The sequence below is a fragment of the Mastigoproctus giganteus genome, chromosome 8 (assembly GCF_048544385.1).
Source record: "Mastigoproctus giganteus isolate SK-2022 chromosome 8, ASM4854438v1, whole genome shotgun sequence".
Taxonomy (NCBI): domain Eukaryota; kingdom Metazoa; phylum Arthropoda; class Arachnida; order Uropygi; family Thelyphonidae; genus Mastigoproctus; species Mastigoproctus giganteus.
The window spans coordinates 57,060,291-57,084,054 of record NC_143582.1 but is presented as its reverse complement, the minus strand read 5'-3'; the positions used below and the strand labels follow the sequence as shown (position 1 = coordinate 57,084,054).

Here is a 23,764-nt window from a genome sequence, read left to right as displayed (position 1 = left end):
TTTTAGCTTAAAAATGCCACACAAAACAGAGTGAAATGATTTCAAAGTTATGTTATGGCAGTATATTATGCTATTTTAATGTTATGTAATGTAATGTGTAGTTATGTTATTGATCAAGCAAAACACTTCAAATCTTAACAACGTAGGTTCAAGCACAAATTTACTATTTCTATTAGAGCTTTGAGGTTTTTAACTGGAAATCTATACTGTGGCTCAAATATGTCGGGGAAAAAAACTGGCAAAATAATGGAGGAAAACACACTTTAAATACTGTACATAAAAAACGGCTTTTAACCCCCAAAAATACAAAAATGGACATTTGTGGTATTGCTGCAACATCCAGGTTTTAGTAGGTGCAGGAAAAAAAATAAATAAATAAAAATTCTAAAAGTGGGTAATTTTAAACGCTGATTTTTTAAAATAAAGGCAAGAAATAGTTGAAAACAGTGTACCTTATTTTTAATTTATTTTATTTTTTTGATGATATATTTAATAGTAAGAACAAACTATTTTTAGTAACAGCAGTCTTGTTATTCAAAATACATTATTATCCAAATATATTACAGTCAAATTTTAGCGCTGTGAAGTGGGTTAAATCAAAGGGAAAGCATAACTCTGGAAAATTTAATAATCATGTTTTTAGAAAAATGTAAAAGCAAATATCTCAGTCCATAAAAATTAGAACAGTGTGTGCCTGTTGTTCATGGCTACTTTAAAACTTTTGCCCTTTCCTTTGTTTAATTATAGTGGTAGAGTGCAGGGCCTCATATCTAAACTGTTTTTAACTATGAAATTTACAGCTGGATTCTATATTTTATCAATAAGCAAAGGAGTCCAAAAGGTGCTGCTGACAGCATCACGAAAACTTTCTGATGTACAACTCCCAGTTGATCACTTCTTTGACAAGAGAACTGCATAAAGGTTGTCTTATTGTTTTCTAGTAATCTTGAATGAATATGGCTGTCAAGAAAATTATATAAATATATATGCTGTAGCTTGGTTATAATTAGCCACAAGGAGCACAATGTCTACAAAAAGCTTTGACCACAGAGGCAAGGGTAACTGTAAGATATATGATACAGAAAATTTTACTGCAGCTTATGAATGAAATGTTTTCCAATGTCACTCAAGCTTGCACCATAATATGAGTGGTTGTTCTCTTGACAATATTCATGATTCAAATTTCTCTCATTGGTTGCATCCTTATATATATATATATATAAGTGTGTGTGTGTGTGTTTTTTATAAAAACCCCAAACACGAAAGGTATCAAAACCTATAGTACTTAGTACCGTGAATGGGTTGAAGGAGAAGTATGGGGGGAGGGGGATGCCGGAAACTTTGCTCTAGAGACTAAACATGGGTTTCACCACTTCAAGCCTCCAATAAGCAAAGTGGTGGTATTTCACCGGTTGATGAAAGTCATCTACCACCTATGTTCACATTTGTCCATCTGTCTGCATGGAACAACTTGACTTCCCATGGAAAGATTTGCCAAGACTTCCCAAATTTCATTGAAATCAGACTAATAAAAATTTGGTAATTATTATTATTATTTTTTCATATAGTTTGTATGGGAAGAACATACTCTTAATTAAACTGAATGGGTAAGTTTTAAGTTTAGAGAACAAACTATAATTTTATTAAGTGTTCTATAAAGTTATAATCTTAGTAATTAATTGATAAAAAGATAACTACATTTTTCACTCTATTAATCACAAAAAGAGAGAAAAAAAAAAAAAAAAAATCGATTAAGTAATGTAGAAGGGGAAAAAAACCAAACAAATTCTGGTTTTTACCAAAGTTAGGTAACAAAGTTAGGCTTTTTACCTGTTAGGTAACATACAAATAGAATTTGTATGTTACCTAACTTGTTTTAACCATCTGCTACTTGTAATCCATCCAAGTCCAACTAATTACAAAATGTAGGGACATCAATGTCCACATGACATTTAATAATTCTCAACAATATCTCTTAATACACAGTAAACTTAAATGAAAATACAAAATACTGCATCATCATTTAGAAAAAAAAAAAAACAGTGGGAAAAGGTAAATTAGAGAAAGTGAGCCTATTAAAAATATAATAAAATAAATAATAAAACAAAAAAAATAAAATAAAAAAAATCAGCATGCTGTGCAAGTGACAGAAGAACAAAACTTATGGTTTAGAGCAGGGGTGGGCAACTTTTTTCATCAGCGGGCCGAATGAAATTTTCGTATCATGATGCGGGAAGAATGAAATTTTTGCATCATGATGCGGGCCGGAATAGATTGAACGATTTAATAAAAAAATCAGAACCTAAAAAATGTATATTACTTGAATTACTAAATTATTAATGTATTTTTTAAAAAAAATATCTGAATGTCCAATTATCATTGAAAATGCAGCATTTGGCATCAATTTTTCTTTTTTTTTTAATTGGCTCATTTTATGGGCTATAAATTATATTAAATTAAAAATTGTAATAATTAGAAAAGGCATAAAACATCTCGCACCAATATTATTTTTTTCAATAAGAAGTCAAACCCAAAGGAACTTCGTTCGATCGATGCTACAATAATAATTAGGAAATAACTCTTTGACGCTGCGTAGAATCACTTGGTTACTGTTGTACTGGCCGCGATTTCCGATTGAACCGAATTAAGCCAAACATTTACGGCGAGTGTAGTCAGGTATGGATTTTCTATATTTATGCATTTACCGAGGGGGCCGGATTCAACATCGTCGCGGGCCGGATGTGGCCCACGGGCCGACTGTTGCCCACCCCTGGTTTAGAGGATAATGGCAATAATTAATCAACTGCACTGTGCATGCAATTGTGAGTTTATCATTTCTACTAGATGGGAAAATTTTGCTCAGCACAGATGAATAAACCTTAATTGAACAAAGAATTTAAAAACTTAATTTTTGTTCCTAAATTTGGGGTACTCCCTTGGGCAACTAGTAAAAATTTTGACATTCTCTGCAGCAGAAATAACATGCCTGCAAACAAGAAATGCAAGCAGACAATATTTTTACTTCAAGGGAATCCCACATTTAGGAACAAAAAATTCAATGTTTTTAACTTTCACTATACAATTAACTTTATTACTATATGCACAGTATGAGGGGCATTCAAAAAGTTATATTAAACATATAGTTCCTGTAATCCCAGCTTCAAGAAGTTCAGACTTCTCTATGTAGTTACCACCCACAGTTAAGCATTTTCCCCCATCTGTTTCAACTTAAAAATCCCCCTCCTTGTAGAAGTCGGTATTTTGCCCATCAAACTACTCAGTCACTGCCTGTTTCAGTTTTTCATCGTCCACAAAACGTATTCCATGAAGATGATGAGAACAACTAGTTTGTGTGGCTCATACATTTCCCTTATATACCAGTCTGACTCACTTGTTTATCTGGAAAGGTCCATGGTACAGTAGACACATATAGCATCTTATGTATGGTGGCTCCAGAAACACTAGTTCAACTCTGCCACAAAGTCCAGTGGACTAAAGAAACAAGGGTGTTTAGATACCTTTGGAGGATAGTGCATGTGGCCAAAGTGCATTCATAATGTTCAAGAACTTAACTATGTCTGTGAAATTCAGTTACAGATTGTGGAATTGGCAAATAAATTTGGTTCTGACAAAGTGGAACATTATCAAAGTAGTGGAGACACTGAACTAACCAATGAGGATCTAACTGAGTTGGAGCAACAAATGGTAAGAGTGTGGGAGGAAGAAAAAATATAGCCAACACTAAGTAAAACAACTTGTGACAAAAAGGATGTCCAAAGCCTTTTAAGCTTGAAAAAAGGATGGGCATTCTTGAATATAACCCACACATGAGATGGAGCAGCAAGTTCAGTGAAGGAGACACAGTGATCTTTTGTTCTACTACAATGAACTATTTATAACAAGCAAGAGCCAGTACTCAGCCAAGGTAGCATAGCAGCATGGGATCCTGCAATAATATAAAGTCTTGACTGCAGCCCAAAATAATATTGGGGAACTCTACCCTGCACTATCCACAAGTGAACATCAACTCTTAAATAAGAGAAAATAACACAAAATAAAGTTTTTGGGGAACCACAGTGAAAACTTGATTACAGGTCATCTGCCACAGTGAAATTTCTGTAATTTTAATTTTTGTACTTCAGTCATGATTTGCCTATCACCAGCAGAACAACCATTGGTGCTCCAATGCAAACAATGAAGACAGATTCTCAAAACATGTTTAAATATGATTGATACTGTAACTGGGAAACAACTCAAGCAAATCAATCTTTTGAAACTCAAAGAATAAGTGCAAACATTTGGGAATTTCACAATGGCAGATGTTGCATGATCAAGTTGTAAATGTTGTTTCCTAAACTCTTTTGTATTTTTTCTTTTCTTACTAAGTGTCTGCAGGTCACTTATGGGTTGTACTGTTAGGGTTTCTAGCATTATTCAGGATAGTTAAGCCTTACCATTACAGGATCCCATGCTGCTGCACTCTCCTGGGTGAGTACTAGCTATTGTTTTATAATTTTAATTTTGGTTATCATTTTTTATTTTGTATCTTCGTGTTTTTTTTAAATTTGTTCACTTTAAATGCTTGGTTACAGGTAGCAGTTTTGTACCTTTCATGTACCATTTGTTGCATTTAGCAGCATACATGATATAAAAGTATTTCATTTGAGGCATCGTTAGTTGATTATACCATGTTTAATTGCTAACAAAATTTTGATTATTTTGTCTGGGAATTATTGCTAGATCATTTGTTCTCTGATGAGCAATCAGTAAGTTGTGGAACAAAATGCCAACAGCAGTGACTCATCTTTTAAGTAAATGGCAAAATAATATCATCAGATGCCATTTGGTTGAAAGCAGGGCAATACCAAGAAAATTTGGTAAAAAAGGTAGAGTTTTCTCTGCTGTGAGGCTTAAGCAACTACTGTTTTCCTGTACAATTTAAACTCAATAGGCCAAAAAAAAAAAAAAAAAAAGACAAGGTAGTCCTGTGCTTTTTACATGTATGTATAAATGCAAAATCATTTTTGTACATAAAGAAAAAAAAAAAAAAAAAAAAAAGAAGCTATATATACATTCCAAGGCTGAATTTTTGCTTTAGGGTCCACGAGAACTCCTGGTCCAAGTTCTGTAGAATTATTAGATTGCAGACATATAATTAAGTGCATGTAATCAGTTATTTTAGAACAATACATATTAGTCACTGAATCACATTTCCTTTGAGCATCATTATTCAAAAAAATTCTCTCCCCTTCAATGTAGAGCCTGTATGCAGTTATTTTGTCTATGACTTGCAAATTTATAAATTTGCCCATGCAGACACCTCATATTATTAAGTAAATCACCACAAGTTGCTTCAGCCTAACACTACAAATAAATGGCATCCTTATCTAAGGAATAATGCAATAATACCTGAAATACCCAGCAGTCATTTCAAGAATTAGAGTACCTCTATTAATGAATATCTAGGTACTCATTCATTGAAGACTTGACAATCTATTGATGATATATTTCTCTGATATGAGTGATGATAAAAGGTACAGATATTTAATTCAACTAAATTTAGAGCAAACAAGCTTTGGGCATATGAAAGTTATATGTTTAGTATAAAACCATCATTTTTCAGGGATATGACTGAAGCTTATTAGCTCTAAATATACTTGAATCTGAATATCCATAACTTTTAGAATCTTTCATATTGTGGAAATATATCACTGGGTTTTCAAGCTTTGCATTGATGGGTTCCTAGTTATCACTAAAGGGATGATAATCTCTAAAAGAGAACAGTTGTGTAGGTAACAGTACTTATTACAAATAAATAGCATAAGTACTTCTTAAGGAAAGTACTGTTAATTGTACTGTAGAGTACTGATGATTTGCTTCACAATATGAGATGTCTGATGCATTTCATAAAAACAGCAAAGTACCTGAGCAAAATAACAGTTCATAATGCTTTCCCCAATTCTTGTCTGGTGACACTGAATTCGAGCCTTAGCAGCAGTTCCTGGATCTTCGAAGTTCACTCGGGCACGCCGGAAGCTTTTGAAGTATTGGAATGTTACACCTTCTTCAAAATTCCGGAAAAGATCCTCAAAGTGTTCCTAAAGTAATATTAAAATTAAAAAAAAAATTAATTAATTTATATAACCGTCTTAATTTCAGATCTCTATATACTGATATGCAAATACACAGACATATGAACACTTGATTATGTCTTCATGTGCTTATTCATTAACTGAGTATATCACTGAAATCATTAATATACTGTGTGATATTAAGTATATTGAGTTAAGAAAATACTTTTCTCCGTGTAATTAATTCTGCATCTGCTGAATAAATGATCTTATTCAGCAGACACAAAATAAAATTCTGTTTGTACTCCAGGACAGCTTCATGAAGTCAGAGTAAACAAGATGAACAGGATATAGACACATGGACTAGAAACACACGACTACTAGCATATGCCTATGCTTCAGTCACAGACCCAACTATATGCAAACCATATATATATATATATATAGTTAAAATAATCTGGACCAAGGTTTCCACTTGGAAACCTTTGTCCAGATTCAGCAAATACTAAACAGTGGGGAACTCAACGTTGTCTACTTAAACAAATTCTGCTTATGGCAGAATTTCTGTTCTCAAAATTCTATAAATTCACTTCCAGATAAAAATCATACTCCACTTCCTCAGCTTCCTGAAAGAAATGCAACCTGACAGCAGAAACTTATGATCCATAATGGAGTTGCTCCCATACATATTCTGAGTAGTGGCCTCCCACAGGGCATTGTTAACATTCCTCTTTACCACTACGCGAGATTCCTATCTGTCACAGCCTAAGAATTTCATGACTTACATGATTACCTGAGGACGTCTGTAACCTCCTTAACTGTTAGTAGCAGCATGCAAATCTCCAATAAGTAATCGCATCACATCATGTTTCTGATATAACTACATATTTTAACTTCACCAGTCTGGAGCTCAATCCTGTAAAATTTGTCAAAATTACATTTACAAAAAAAAAAAGGACCTAGGAACTATCATAATCCTCTTTGAAGGCCAACCCATAACAGGGTCTAGCACCACTACGACGTAGGAGTCACATGGAACAAACAGCTCACATTTGCCTTATGTATTCCAGAAGGAAACCATAGCTTTTTGTGGAGAGTCAAACAAAACTCACTGGCATGCATCATACAAAACTAGTTACCCAATACATCATTAGATATATATCTCCAGTACCACTTAAACCTTTCACATGTCAGTTCCCTGAACATATGTTGTGGTCTTCTGAGAGCAAGTTTTTTTTTTTTTTTTTTTTTTGAATTTTTAGTTTTGCAAAATAAACTTTTTATATAAAAGCACTTAAATATAAATATCTGTTGTCTAGTCTACACATTATGATGAAATTGACAAAAAAAAAAAAAGATCAGAATTTAAAAAAAAAAAAAAAACCAAAAAATTGTAAAACAATTATTCCTAAAAATCATAAAAATATTTTACTCTTTGTTTCAATAATATTCTCCTGTTTGTTATAATATTCTGTATATTTTTGTATCACTTGATTCAATATTATCAACTTCTGGATCTAATTACAAACAATTTCTTCAATTTTGGCTTTTTAGCATTAGCAAAGGCACATGATGTTAGAAAGCAAGCTTATATAGCATCAGACAAAAAAAAAAAAAAAATCCTTATTTCACCCATCCACTTGCTCCAAATGTTTGTCAAGTTCTTCCTTGAATCTATTTAAGCTAGCAACTTCTACGACAGATGGAAGTTTGTTCCAGCAATCAACCACCCGCTGACTAAAGGCAAACTTCTGCACACCTACAACCGTCTTTCCTCAATTTGAATTTATGCCCTCTCAGGCGATTATTCTGAGCAAGAGGAAGAATCCCATCAGTATTGAGCATGCTTAAACCATTCAAGGCTCTATACACCTCAATCAGATCACCACGCAAGTGCCTAGTCTCCAGACACTGTAATTTACAAAACTTAAGTCTTTCTTCGTAAGAGCAACCCTTTCTTCCATTCACTAATCTTGTTTCCCTTCTCTGTACTCGTTCCAACAGCTCTACATCCTTCTTAAAATGAGGCTGTTGTTGTTGGGGTTTTTTTTTTTAGGAGCATTAGCAACTATGGCCACATTGCTCCAGGATATGCAATGGTCATTCCATGACCTTTCTGCATCCTTCGTATTTGGTGGTGACGGGCTCGCACCCCGGTTTAATCAAGAAGCGTGTGCTACGCACTGCTGCTCCTTCCCACCTGGCTACGGAGGCGCCTAAAAATGAGGCCTCCAGACCTGTATTCAGTACTCGAGGTGTGGCTTGACCATTGCCTTATACAAGGGGATAATCATCTCCTTATCCCTGCTAGAAAAATTCCTGTATATCATTGACAAGACACCATGAGCTACTCTTGCAGACTGTCTTCACTGCTCAGGTAACTTCATATCTGCCTACAAAATTACCCCCAGGTTCTTTTCATTCTCTACCACTGTCAGTGTAGTACCACAGAGTTGATACGTTACACTGGGGTTACTGCTTCCCATATGCAGTACTTTACATATTTCAATGTTAAACTTCATTTTCCACCTCTCAGCCCATCTGCTCGACTTTTCTAGATCCTGTTGCAGCAGCATACTGTCACTAGTGTCATTAACAACCCTGCCAACCTTCATATCATCTGCAAACTTGGGCATTAAGCCTGATATACCATCATCAATATCATTTATAAATACAGAAAACAACAATGGACCCAACACTGAACCCTGAGGGACTCCACTAATAACATTAGTCCACGATGAGCAGTGTCCGTTGATTACCATTGTCTTCTCCCACTCAACCATCCCTTTATCCATAGCAGCAATTTGCCTCCAATGCCACACTGCTCCAATTTGTGCAGCAGTCTTCCATGTGCAACAGTATCAAAGGCCTTTCTAAGATCCAAATATGATATCAAAGTTATTCTTTGCATACAGTTCCTTTGTGACTACATCATAGTATCCAATCAAATTGGTCAGACAAGACTTTCCCTTAACAAACCCATGCTGTGTCCCAGCTATAACCGAAGTCTTGTCTAGATGATCCTGCAATGCTCCTTTAACCAGTGCCTCCATTAATTTTCCTGGAACAGAAGTTAAACTCACAGGTCTATAATTACTTGTGTCAGCCTTTGATCCTCCTTTGTGGATTGGGGTCACATTTGCACATCTCCAGTCCATGGGTACCTCCCCTGAGTCCAGGGAAGCTCTCATAGTTATGGCTAAGGGTTTGCTTACTTCCTTTGCTGCCTCCTTTAATATAACTGGATAGATTCCACCCACCCCAGGTGCCTTTCTTGTGTTTATCTTCAACAATTACTCCTCCACTTTACTCTCAATTATTATAAGATTATCTAGCTTACTGCCAGAGTTTAATACACCCCTGGCATTCCCTTCCCATCCCTGAATAACTCCTCATGTGTGAATGTAGATGCAAAATATACATTTAATTTGTTAGCTACCTGAGCAGGATCATCAACAGTTGAACCATCGATATCAAGTGGACCAATCTGATTCATCCCCTTCCTTCTAGAGTTTACATAAGTAAAGAACTCTTTGCTGTTTTTCTTTGCAACCTTTGCCAACGATTCCTCGTAATCTGCCTTCGCCTGCCTAACCTCCTTTGTGACTTGGTTACAGACCAGCTTATATCTATATCATAGGCTTCTGTGTCACCTGTTATTTTATATGTATTTCATGCATTTTTCTTCTCTGTCACATGTTTAATTAGTTCATCTGACATCCATTTAGGCCTAAACGTTGAACAATATTTCTTATTTGGCATGAAAAGCCTAGTAGCTTTCAACATTAATTCTTTGAATGCTTTCCATTTTGAATTTGCTGTTGGTAACATCTTCAGTTGGTCACACCGTATAGAATTTAAGTATTGTCTCAGACCACCGTAGTCACCTTTACGAAAGCAAAAACCCTTCCCTTTACCCTTGATGGTAGTTACCTCTTTACGTAAATCCCACTTCAGCACACTATGATCACTGCCACCTATGGTTGCTTTTTCTGCAGATTCTTAATGCATGAAGAATCACTACTGATAATCAGATCAAGAGTATTAATCCCTCTAGTTGTCTCCCGAACATGCTGCTATAGAAAACAATCATCCAATAAATCCACAAAAACCTTGCTAGTGTGTGTGACCAACCCACAAATTCCAGTCAATCTCTGGGAAATTAATATCCCCCATTATAAGAAACACTGATTTACTGGCTCACTATTTCTCTGCACAACTGCTCATTATACTCATCAGGTCTATAACACACACGTACTCTCATTTTCCCTTTCTTATGGTGCACCAGCCGAAAAAAAAAATTCCCGAGTTACCCCCTGAGAGAGAGAGAGAGAGAGAGAGAGAGAGAGAGAGAGAGAGAGAGAGAGAGAGAGAGAGAGTAGAAGGGATCACCAAGAAAGAGAAGAGAAGAATGATGATATCCAGCTCAGGACCCTGGGTCTGCCAAGCCCATACTCACAAGATGTGAGCCCCTGGGGTTAAAGAATAAATAATTAATTTTCTGTGTATACTCTGGGACGACTAAACAGTCAGAGGAGTTAACAAGATAGAAAGAATACAAGAAGCAGTCACGGGCTTGAACCCCGGTCACTCGAGGCACGTGTACTTATGCACCCGCACGCCTGACCACTAGGCTACTGCGGCCTTATTTTTACGTATAATCTAGCAGGTTTGTAAATAGTAAAGCAATTTTGCAATTTATAGTCACTGCTCCTTAGTTTGTCCTAGAGGCTTCTAGTGGGATCAGACACCAGAATAGGTGTCGGATAGACACAGTAATTGCTAGTGGGGTGTTGCGGTACTGCAGTCCCAAGCATCCCTCGCATTGCGTTGTCATACTTCATTAATCAGGCCTGCTGTGTAGTACTGTGATAAGAAATGCTTACTGTTTGTGTGCAGTTTGTATGGATATTGACTGTGTTGGCTGGGAACATTCTCTACAACAAACATGGTACACTGCATGCAGCCATCCAACATTTATTGTGCAACCACCTTCTCCCAGAGTGATGTCAATCTTTTGTTTAATTTTTTTTTAAGGAATTTTAAATGATGTTATCATGATATTGCATCATATTTTTGTCTAAGAGAAAAATGCATGAAAATATTTCTTTCACCAGTGTCACACAGTGTGCTATGTGCACAACAGTACAGTGCATGAGCTCCCGGACCAGTTAGTATAGGCCGCATGGCCTTCTGAGTTTGACATCCTCATTCTGGATGCTTTTGAGATGATCTAGGTTTCCTGCAATGCAAAATCTTTTTCTACAAGAGGCCTTATGGTTGAGGGTATCCGCAACAGTTATTGAGATAGTTGATTAGCACGTTTATCCTGTTGGCTAATAGTTTTGCAAGGGTTCTGATATTTGTCCTGCCACAGAATCGAACCTGTAAGGTATAAAAGATGCTTTTTTTGGTATTTTGACAAGTTTATGGGCTGGTATCCCATTATAGTGACTTTTTCATTACTCGAAAAACTCTCAAGAATAGTTGGACCGTCTTAAATGGAAACGACCTAGAAAACGGAAAATGACTAATAAGATTGAATATCGCAACATGGAATATAAGAGGCATGACATAAAATAGAACTAGTTAACGAATTACATGATAAAAGAATTGATATTGTCATAATATCAGAAACAAAGAAGAAAAATAAGGGATCTATAGATTTAGGTTCATGCGCTTTGATCTATTTGAGAGTACCAAGCAATAACTGGGCATCTTCAGGGGTGACAATTTTAATCAGAAAACAATGGAAGAAAAAATCATAGGATACATATGGATTTCACCAAGGATCATGCAAATTAAACTTAAAATTCTCAGATATAATTTTAATATAATTGGAACATATGCACCAGTTGAAGGAAAACAGGAAGCAGAACACTTTTACACAGAACTGCAGGATGTTTCGGAAAAATCAGGTAAAAATGGATGTACAATGATAGCAGGTGATTTTAATGCCAGAGTAGTAAATCAACCAATTACAGGATGCATTGGATTGGAGGGAGAACCTATTATGAACAGTAATGGACAATCACTGATAGACTTTTGCATATTCAATAAACTTAAAGTTACTAATACATTCTTCAGGCATAAAAATATTTACAAATACACATGGAAGGCAAGAGGAAGCAAACTGATAATTGATTATATTCTTATTAACAGCACATTGAATAAATACATTAGACTCTCCAGAGTATATAGGAGAAATGAAATTTACAGTGATCATTATTTACTACAAAGTAAATTTGAAATCCCTCACAAAAGGATTATAAATCATAACAGAAAGATTATGGGATTTTAATTCAAAATTTAATAAGTAACAGGAATACCACTGATTTGTATAACAACCTCAACCCTCCTAGGCATGCTTTCTGCTAATTTCTAATAGGTGTCAGCTGGAAAATTCTTCCTTTTCTCCTTCAGAGCAGCTATCAGAGAAGTTTGGAAGAAGGCTCTTGTGGCAAAAGCCTGATCCAGTGCTCTAATTCATCCAAAAGGTATTCAATGCAGTTGATTTCCAGACTCTGAGCCACCAGATTCAACTTTTTGATATCATTGACTACAAAACCAGTTCAGTATGGTCCTCACTGTATGGAGTGCAGCTGTGCTGATCCTAACAGGACCTTTATCCATTGTGTAGAACGCACAGAATTATCTAAATGTCCATGTCAGTCAAGGTCCTCATAGTTTCAAGCCCTACCACCACTGGACTAAGTCCAAACCAGCTTAAAAAGAGCTCAATACTATTAGACCACCTCCACCAAACACTCCAACAGGAAGCAACCTTTGAGCAATCTCCACACCAAATAAAACATTGTGCAGTGAGATTCGTCACTCCATAGTGTTGCCACTGGGCTAGAGCATGAATGCTGGAAACAATAACACTCCAAATGGTATTTTAAATTGATGACAATGATATTGGGCTTATGCACACCTACCTACCATCAATCCCAAAGCTATGTAGCTTCCTATAGATGGTTGAAATGCTGATATATGTCCCTGTTGCACCTTAGACCTGCTCCATAATGCTTTCTGTAGACAACATGCATGAGACAAAAACTGCCCCCTTCATGGTTTGTTGAACATATTCTATGAATTTGGGAGGCCATATAGGTCATTTTTTTTTTTTTTTTTTTTATGTGAAGCATCTTTGGTGGCACCTACTAAATTTTGGACTGTAATAAAACCAATTTGTCATGATTTTGAAACACAGAAATGATGTCATTTATGTAAATGACATCCTTCCGGATATGACATACCAAAGCAAAGTTAGTGTGTTAGTGTCATTAGCTGATATATGTACAGTGGACATGATATAATTTGACGTTATTTTCGGAAAGGACGTATCAAATCAAAGTTATAGTGGGTTAGTGTAATTAGCTCATTTCATTGGCACTCAGAATCAAGAACATTGTAGGTTTACTGAACTGTCTAATCATAATGAATAGATCACGCTTACGTTGAGCCCAGTAGTAGGTTTAGTTTGGAATTGTCCTTAGGGAGGCCAAATTGTTTTTGATACATCTATTAATGTATTCTTTGGATTGAACTTGCCCGTGGGTAACTTTAGTATCTTTACCTATGTATTTGAAATCCACAGTCAAAGAGACTCTCGTTCTAAATCTCATTATCTTTATTGCTACGTAAAAGAGATGATATGGAGTAACACCGCATTGGTTATATCATGTTAGCTCACTCCTTGCCATCGCGAATGGAGTCACACGAAATTCTCTCTGAATGTTCAAAATTTTCAAGATAAATTCTGGGAAAGGAGAGTTCCTCTGTGTGCTCGTCAAATAGTAAGCTCTGCAGTATGTTAGTTTCTCCTTGGGCAATTCTAAGATATTTATTATTTCTCCACAACATTTGCTGTTGGATGATGAGATTTTCCTCGATCAGAACCGCTTCACTTATGTCATCTTTAGCCAAATTAATTTCCATGTGACTGTCATCAAATGACTGACTGATCTATTGTGATTCGATACAATCAATAGACAAGCATGTCAACCAAATATAGAAGCCACACTTTAACCACTCGCTTTCTACTAACCCGATCAAATAGCTGAACTTGTGTATTTTCTGGCGTTTTACATGCACATTTATACAATGATGGTTGTCAATCTTCCTTGGCAAGCAATGGACCATCATGTTGACTGAAACAGGTACATTGATCACTTGGCCCAGAATGGCATATTGTCTGTATGCTGGTCTCAGGCCTTATTTGCATGAATGGTAGGCAAGGTAAAATAAGCCTCTCTGTCACTAAATCCAACTTAGGCAAATGCGATGGAATTTCTGGATAGACAAAGCCATTCGGCAATTAGATAGCACTGGAATGGCATTGTTCTCAAGTGATCCTCTGCATCTATTATACACAGGGCCGTTGACTTAAAAATCGGGAAATGCAGTGCGCATCAATGGTGTATCTTTAGCAGCTGGTTTCTTTGTGTCATTTTCAAACCGTAGATGATTGCAAATATAGCATACAGAACAGAAATCATTTTCATAAATCTCTTTTTGAACTCTCGATGCACGTTCTTATGTAAATAGTAGTCTGTGTAAGGAAAAGGAGCTTCATCATTTAAACTCATCTGCTCCGAAATTGGAGAAATGTTCCGCTGTACATAATTAATACCCACTTCGGGTACATTAATGTTAGATGGAGCAGCACTGCTGGCTGAAGGCACTGCTAAAGCCAACATTTCATTTTCTGTTTGTCTTTTATGCAATCTTGACAGTCTTTTTCATTCTCGCGCACTCATTACTACTTCCACCTTTATTTTCTTAGGTTGGCTTGCTCAATACTCTCGACAGTGTTCTGCATTTGACTTTGGCATTGTTGAACAATCGGCTATAGCAGTGCGGCATTCAGTCTCTTTCACTAATCAGAAAATTACTGATGTGAAAACATCTATAGCGGCACATAACAATGGAATGTAACGAAAATGCAGATTGCAGCAATACAAATACAGTACTTGTACTGTTGCAATCATGATCGTGACATCATACTATTCAACAAATGGGTAATTAGGCTATTGATTTGGATTTTGCTAACCTCTTCCAAACGTTGATTCTATAGAGTAAGTAGTGGGCGTGGGCATAAAACTTTACATTGTTCATAACTTCGGTTCTAGCTGTTAGATTTTAAAAGGTTGCAATTTTCGTCAAAGATGTTTTCACACAAAACATCTTTTGTGCGTACAGAGAACACACGTGATTTTATTATTTTTTTCTCCCGAAGTTATCACCTTTGAATAACATCTCTGAATTCATCTTTGAATAACATTTGCCATGAATGGAGCGGTGAAGTGGGAGGGTTTTTTTTTTTTTTTTTTTGCTAATGCTGCATAAGCTTGCTTTCCTGCATTGTATGCTTCTACTAATGCTAATGCCACAATGGATTTTGGAGGTTAGACAAATTGCACATACTGAAAGATCACTGATGTAGTATCAAACCACCACCTCAAGTTGAAAGCCGCTAACTTCTAATTTACAATCTATAGTGGTTTATAGTGTACTCTGCACAGATCACAAGATTTATATTGTATATCCAAGCCAATAAGCATACATGGAACAGAACATGAACTTTAAAAGTTGGCAACATGATGCAAGGAAGAAAAGCTATTCAAAACCATTAAAAAAAAAAAAAAAAAAACCCACTTCACCATTCATTCCAATAGCTTGCCCAAACTTTCCCTAAATTTATTCCAATTATCACTTCCACAGAAACAGATACACGTTTATTTTAACAACAAGAGGGCAATGAATCAAGTATCGACAGTTTTTCGGGCAACGAATCAAATATCGACAGTTCGACTGCTGATGATCCTACTCAGGTTGCTGACAAACTGAATCAGTATTTTGCATCTACATTCACACACAAGGAATTAGTAATAGTAATATGTGATGCAAGAAAGCAAGTGTATGAGTTATGAGTTAACAGTGTATGTTAACAGTTATTAGTGTATGAGTTAACAATAAAATAACATCAGCCAAAAAAAAAAAAAAAATTCACACAACCATTCCCTCTAAAAGTTTGTCCAGTTCCTCCTTGAATTTATTTAAGCTATTAAGCTATCAACTTCCACAACGACAGATGGAAGTTTGTTCCAACAATTAACCATCTGCTGGCTAAAAGCAAATTTCCGCACATCTATTCTACAACTGTCTTTCCACAATTTGAATTTATGCCCCCTTAGCAATAGCAGTAACTAGACATGCAATGTGCCTGAGTTCAAGAATAAACTAGAATGTTGCATAATCACTTCCACTGTATGTGCACAATAAGGCAAAAAAGCAATAACATAAACCAGAGCGCTCTGCTTACAATAAATGTGATGATTTCTATTGTGCTGGATCTGACGGGTACCTCTAAAAAAAAAAAAAAAAAAAAACATGGAGCATGGTATATATATATATATATATATCATGCTCCTTTAATTCCTAAAAGTCTAGAATTTTTTCTAGTTTTCTAAATATAGTCACTCTTACTGCAATAGTTCATTAACCTTTTTTACAATTTTCTGTAGAGTAATTAAATGCTGGAACCTGTCAGGTCCCAGCATTTAAGTTGCAAAAACATGTGCTATGCCAATGTTTTTGCTACTGTTTTCCTGAAGAGTAGTGATATGAAAGCATACGATGCAAAAAAGCAAGCTTATAAAAAAAGTAACCAAAAAAAAAACCCCCTTCCCATTTCACCCATTCATTCACTCCAAAAGTTTGTCTAGTTCAGCCTTGAATTTATTTAAGCTGTTAAACTTCCACAACGACAGATGGAAGTTTGCTCCAGCAATCAAACCCTCCCCCCCCCGGCCAAAGGCAAATTTCCACACATCTATACTACAACCTCTTTCCTCAATTTGAATTTATGCCCCCTCAGGTGCAGAATCTGAGCAAGAGGAAGAATCCCATCAGCACTGAGCTTGCTCAAGCCCTTATACACTTAATCAGATCACCTCGCAGGTGCCTAGTTTCCAAACTCTGCAATTTGCAGAACTTAAGCCTTTCTTGGTAACAGCAACCTTTTGTTCCACTCACCAATCTCTTTGTCTTCCCTAAAATGAGGCCTCCAGACCCGTATGCAGTATTCAAGATGTGGTCTGATCATTGCCTTATACAAGGGAGTAATCACCTTATCCCTTCTAGAAAAATTCCCATATCACTGACAAGACTCCATGAGCTACTCTTGCAGCCTGTTTGCACTCAGAAAACTTCATATCTGACTGCAAAATTACCTACCCCCAGGTCTTTTTCATTCTCCACTTCTCTGGGTGTAATACCGTACAGTTGGTATGTTATGCTGGGGTTACAGCTACCCATATGCAGTACTTTGGATTTGTCAATGTTAAACTTCAATTGCCACCTCTCAGCCCATCTGCTCAACTTTTCTAGAACCTGCTGAAGTAGTGTACTGTCCTTACTATCATTAACAACCCTACCAACCTTTGTATCGTCTGCAAACTTGGACATTAACCCTGATATACCTTCAATATCATTGATAAATACATAAAACACGACATGGGAGATAACACTAATAACATTAGCCCATGAAGAGCAGTGTCCATTGATTACCACTCTGACTTCTCCCACTCAACCATCCATTTATCCATAGCAGCAACTTTCCCTTAATGCCATACTTTCAACGTTCTTGTTTATACTCCGGCACGACCACCAGGTCAGTGGAGTTTACAATAAATCATCAATACAAATGTTAATTGTATTTATCAGTCTCGGGCTTGAACCCTGGTCCATTCAAACAGCTCGTGATAGTGCACTAATGCTCCTGACCACTTGGCTATGTCACGCCTTCTCCGACTTGTACAGTAGTTTTCCCGTGTGCAACAGTATCAAAAACTTTCATGAAAACCAAGTATATGATATCAAAATTATTTTTTGCATCCAGTTCCTTTGTGTCCACATCATAGTATTCAATCAAATTGGTCTGACTAGACTTCCCCTAAACAAACCCATGCTATGTCTGAACTATAACTGCAGACTTGTCTAGATGATCCTTCAGTGCTTCTTTAACCAGGTAGGTTAAAGATGATCCTTCAGTGATTCTTTAACTGGGGTAGATGGATAAATTATATATACCCCAGCTGCCTTTCTTATATTTAACTTCTCCTCCTCTTTGATCTCAGTTATTACAAAATCATGTAGCTCCCTGTTAGAGTTTGATAAGCTTCTGGTCTCTACTTCCGTAAAGAATTCCTCCTGTGTCAATGTAGATGGGAAATGCTCATCCAGTTTGTTAGCTACCTCAGCAGGCTCATAAACAATCAAACCATTGATATCAAGTGGATCAATCTGATTCATCCCCTTCCTTCTAGAGTTTAAGAAAAGTAGAGAAGTCTTGACTGTTTTTCTTTGCATCCTTTGCAAAAGATTTCTTGTAATCTGCCTTCGCCTGCCTAACCTCCTTTGTGACTTGATTAGATACAAGCTTATATCTACCATAGGCACCTGTGTCTCCTGATAATTTATATGCATCCCAAGCATTTTTCTTCTCTGCCATGAGTCTCCTTAGTTCATCTAACATCCATTTAGGCCTAAACTTTGAACAGTATTTCTTGGTTGGTATGAAAAGCCTAGCAGCCTCCAAGATTAATTCCTTGGATGCATCCCATTTAGAATTTGCTGTCGGTAACATGATCAGTTGGACTCACTGTAAAGAATTTAAAAACTGTCTGAGATTACTGTAGTCACCTTTACAAAAGCAAAACCCTTCCCTTTACCCCTGATTGGTAGTTACATTGTTGAGTAAATCCCACATCAGTACACTGTGATTACTGCCACCTAGTGGTTCCTTTTTCTGCAGATTCTTAATGCATGAATAATCACTGCTCATAATCAGATCAAGAGTATTACTCCCTCTGATTGCCCGTTGAACATGCTGATGTAGAAAACAATCATCCAATAAATCCACAAAAGTCTTGCTAGTGTGCAAGTGACCAAATTCCAGTCTATATCTGGGAAGTTAAAAACCCCCATTAAAAGACAATCTGATTTACTGGCCCACTCCATTTCTCTGTACAGCTGTTCGTTGTACTCATCAGAGTGATTAGGCCAGTAATAAACTCCTACTCTCAATTTTGCTTTCCCAGTGCTTATGTCACACCAAACTGACTCAACACTACATTGTCCACCCATGTCAACTGGATGCATTTGCTTAGATTTTATCAGTTTCTTACCAGCATGATCCCTCCTCCCTTTCTATCCACATTGTACTCCCCAAATTCCAATTCTGCATTTCTTTATCTGTGTGACACCACGTGTCTGATATCCCAACAATATCTACCTTTGATGTCTTGATCAGCGCCCCAAATTCATCAAATTTATTTACTACACTTCTAGCATTGGTGTACATGCACTTATTGCTGAAAGATTTATTATTACTTTTGCATAAATAAAGTTGGGAAAATAAATCATAAGATGGGTGCTAATCTCTGGGAAGAGGCATGGTTTGAATTTGGCACACTTACAGCATGCAAATTTGAAACAAATTTTTAAAAAATTCGAAAACGGAAGTGAATAACAGTATCTAATATATTTTAAAATTTTTTAGAAGTATTTGTACACATAAGCAGAAATATATGTATAGATGCATGTTTAAAAATGACAAAATTTTAGACATAAAATGTTTGAAACTTAATTTTCAGAATTAATTTATTTTTTTATATTTTATTAAAAATGAAAAAATAAAGTATTGCAATCCATTAAGAAATGGTAAAATATTGGTATTGCCCAAGAATTCAAAAAAAATACTAAAAATTTAAAGGCTTTGCCCCTCCTACCACGTCTTTTGTTTTTTTTATATGCATCCCAAGCATTTTTCTTCTCTGCCATGAGTCTCCTTAGTTCATCTAACATCCATTTAGGCCTAAACCTTGAACAGTATTTCTTGGTTGATATGAAAACCCCAAATACAAGAGGTATTAAAATCTATAGTACTTAGTACCATGCATAGGTTGGTGGGTGAGAAGTTGAAAGAAAATACTTGTTGACATTGGACTAACTTCCAAACAAATTTTTCAGGAAATACATATGAAGGAAGGTTGTTCCTGAAATTTTCAAGTTGGACAGTAAAAGGATATTGACTGGTTGCAGCACGTTTTGACTGCTTTGGAAGCCAATTCAGAAGAACAGTGCCCATGGCAGTATCTATAGAAAAGGCATGCAGCAGAAACAGAAAGTCTATGAGACAGACAGGGAGAGATTCTGTTCGAGAAGAGTCACTAATTAATCTAACTGCCCTCTTTTGAATGGAACAGAACTCTGAGAGAGTTTTTGAGGGCACTGCCCCAGATGTGGGAACAATATTCCATGGTAGAGCAGATTTGAGATTTGTACAGAGAGAACAGCTGTTTTTGGAAGAAAAGTAAACGGCGAGAATGAAAGAGAAAACAATTTTTTACATGCAAAGGAAGCAATATTTGTAATGTGCTTGTGCCAAGAGAGATTAGCAGTCAGGGTAATCCCCAAAACAGATATATCAACTTGCCTAGAAATCGGAGTGCCACCAAAGATAAGCATAGGAGCAGAAGAATCCTTTTTGCAAGATATAAGACAAGACTGAGTTTTAGAAGGATTGAAATCAACTAAGTTCTCTTTGCCCCACTGGAGAATTACCTGGAGATCAGCATTTAAGGAATTAGTAGCAGATATTCGAGAAGTTGAAGCTGATTGAACAAAGCAAGGTTTCTCAAAATGGAAAGTGGAATGCAATTTACTATCATCAGCAAAACTATGGATAGGATTTCCGGTCAATAGAAGAATGTTATTAATATACAACAGGAAAAGAGTGGGAGAAAGAAGTGAACTTTGGGGAACACCAGCATTAGTGGAGAAGTCAGAAGACAGAGAGCCATCTACCATCACCCTCAGTGAGTGGTCAGAGAGAAAACTGAATACCCAATTACAAAAAACAGAAAACTATAAGATGGTTTTCTTATAGTTTTAGAAGAAAACTATAGCTGATTTAGAAGACCTTTATGCCAAACACGATAAAAAGCCTTTCAAATGTCAAGACCAATTGCTTGCATCTCACCAAACTTTTCCATTGAATTTGTCCAAAGATGGGTAACATAAGCCAGAATATCACCAGTGGATCAACATTAACAGAATCCATACTTGTGATCATTGATAAGATGGAAGGTTTCTAGATAGTTTAAGCGTATTGCAGTTAATAATTTTCTCCACTACTTTGGAAAGAGTAAAGGTGATTGCAATAGACAATAATCAAGTGTGGAATAAAGGATTCCATCCCTACAAGAATAATTTCACTGACGTAATCTGAGCAAGTGTTGACATCAGACGTTTTGAAACAGTAATCTGACCAGGGAAAAGAAATCATGCAGATCATCCCATTTTGCATTCATGTAATGCCAAACAACACTAGGTTGGGAATGGCCTTGAGAGAAAGGCTCCATTGGAGAAGAGAGCATCAACAAGTTGTGATCTGAGGTTGTTTGTTTGTTATTTGGTTTTTAGGAGCATTAGCAACTGAGGCCATATTGCTCCGGGATATGTGGTGGTCATTCCCTGACCTTTCCGCATTCTCCGTATTTGGTGGTGATGGGCTCGAACCCCGGTCTAATCAAGAAGCGTGTGCTTATGCACTGCTGCTCCTTCCCACCTGGCTACGGAGGCGCCGTGATCTGAGGTGCCTAGAGGACCACTCACCTTGACTGTGTACTTTGAAAGGTTGTTTGTGAGAAAAAGATCAAGCGTGATACTGTATGGTTAGGATTGTCCAGTATTCTGGTATATAAATGAACAATATATATGAGGTCATTAGTAATTGCAAAAGCCTTAGCATCTCTACCAGCTGGGTCTGTATGACTAGAAAATGGAAGTCAGCTGGAGTTGTGAACGTTAAAATCACTGAGGAAAATTGTTAGGAAAGTTGGGTTGGAGAAAGTCAAGTTTCAAAGAGTTCCAAGTGATTAGTTGAGTTGGGAGAACGGTAGAGGCAACAGATGAATTTGACAGAGTGTTAGAGAGATTTTCAGCCAAATAAAATCGAATATAGGAGATTCCAAAATGCTAAGTCTCTGACAGGGAATATCCAAAGGGATATATGCACAAGTATCACCTTTGAAGCAAAAGGAATCATACAACAAATAATTTGGACAACTGATTGTTGTTGTTGCTATTTGGTTTTTAGGAGCATTAGTAACTAAGGCCATATTGCTCCGGGGATATGCGGTGGTCATTCCCTGACCTTTCCGCATCTTCCGTATTTGATGGTCACAGGCTTGAACCCTGGTCTAATCAAGAAGCATGTGCTATGCATTGCTGCTCCTGCCCACCCGGCTACGGAGGCGCCTTTGGACAACTGAGATGAGCTGTGGTTGAATCAATTGATAACTGAGATTCTGTCTGAAAAAGTATGAGGTTTGGCAGACTGTAAGTGGAAATGGAAATCATTGAGATTAGAACTGATACCATTTATATTTGTGTAATGAATGAAATGTTTGGGAGGTTTAGATCTTTTTGCAGATAAGTTTGCTCTATTAGTTTGACAATTCATTGTGTATTCATGGGGCCACAGGAGTACAAGGTTATTACCGTGTCGGCCAAGATTTTTGTAGCTCTAGCAAACGCTAAGTTTTTATATATATTTAGTCTTTTTATTGACTTAATTGTTATACTAAATTATTTTCTATAAGTAGCTTTATACTTCTAGCCAAGCTTCTTGGTTTATTTGAATTTAGATAGTGATTTTGAAAGTTAATACTTAAGGCCGCTACACACGTTCAGGTAAACCTGTCAGTTATGCTTGTGCAGGCATGCCTGTATAGGTCTACCGGAGCATGTTGATGATAAAACTGCACAGTTATTTTGGCCTGCACAGGCGACCGAAAGAAATATGAAAAATCATTTGATTTGCCCGAACCGGAGTGTGTATAGTGTTGTGGCAGGCACACTGCCAGATTGGGGGATTTCCATATTCGACTATCATTAATAATTACATAAATTCTATGAAAAAAAAATTCACTATTAATTTTGTCGCCAATTAATAAAAAATTTGCTGGATTAGAAGTAAATTTTAACTTTGAATATCAGAGTATCAATAAATATAATTTATAATAACAGCAATAATAAAATTCATTACTATATTATTTTATTAAATTTTAATAAATCTGTGGGATTTTTGTGAGAATTTTGTTAAAATTATTGTTAAAAATTTAAGATCTTCATAACTTCTTCCAGTTGCAAGAAATCTCAGAGTTGCAGTTAATCTCTCGTGCGGTGAAATCACCATCCTCATAACAGTATAATTTTTTTTAATTACTGGAACTAATGAAAGAAGCTCTAAATAAGTTTCTTCATTCATCCGCAAATAATTATGCCAATCTTTAGGGGCAAACTGCAATTCACTTAACAAGTTCACATGTGAATAAATTTTTTTTTTTCAACCATTCTTTGCACCATATATTACATTTTATTTTATGTTTAAAACACTTTGTTGAAAATAATAAGCCAACTATTGCTAAAATGTTGTCTGTCGATGCCATGGTCAGCCGACTGAATGAATGGTGATAGGTGGGGATGCACTATGGGCGTCCGGTAGACCTGTACAGGTGTGCCTGCGCAGACATAACTGACAGGTTTACCTGAACGTGTGTAGCACCCTTTAGCGTTCATAGATGTCTTACCATTCGTAACTTGCCGCCATTGTTATACGA

The 23,764-nt window shown here is 36.4% G+C and overlaps 1 protein-coding gene across 1 annotated transcript in view; it reads right to left on the bottom strand.

The window, feature by feature from the left end:
- Positions 1–23,764, bottom strand: part of sra (RRM_RCAN_like domain containing protein Sra) — an 88,711-nt gene that overhangs the window by 51,139 nt on the left and 13,808 nt on the right. The window contains exon 2 of the mRNA XM_090379372.1: positions 5,925–6,098. Within this exon, the coding sequence (XP_090235498.1) occupies positions 5,925–6,098 (174 nt within the window). The remainder of the gene's footprint in view (positions 1–5,924; positions 6,099–23,764) is intronic.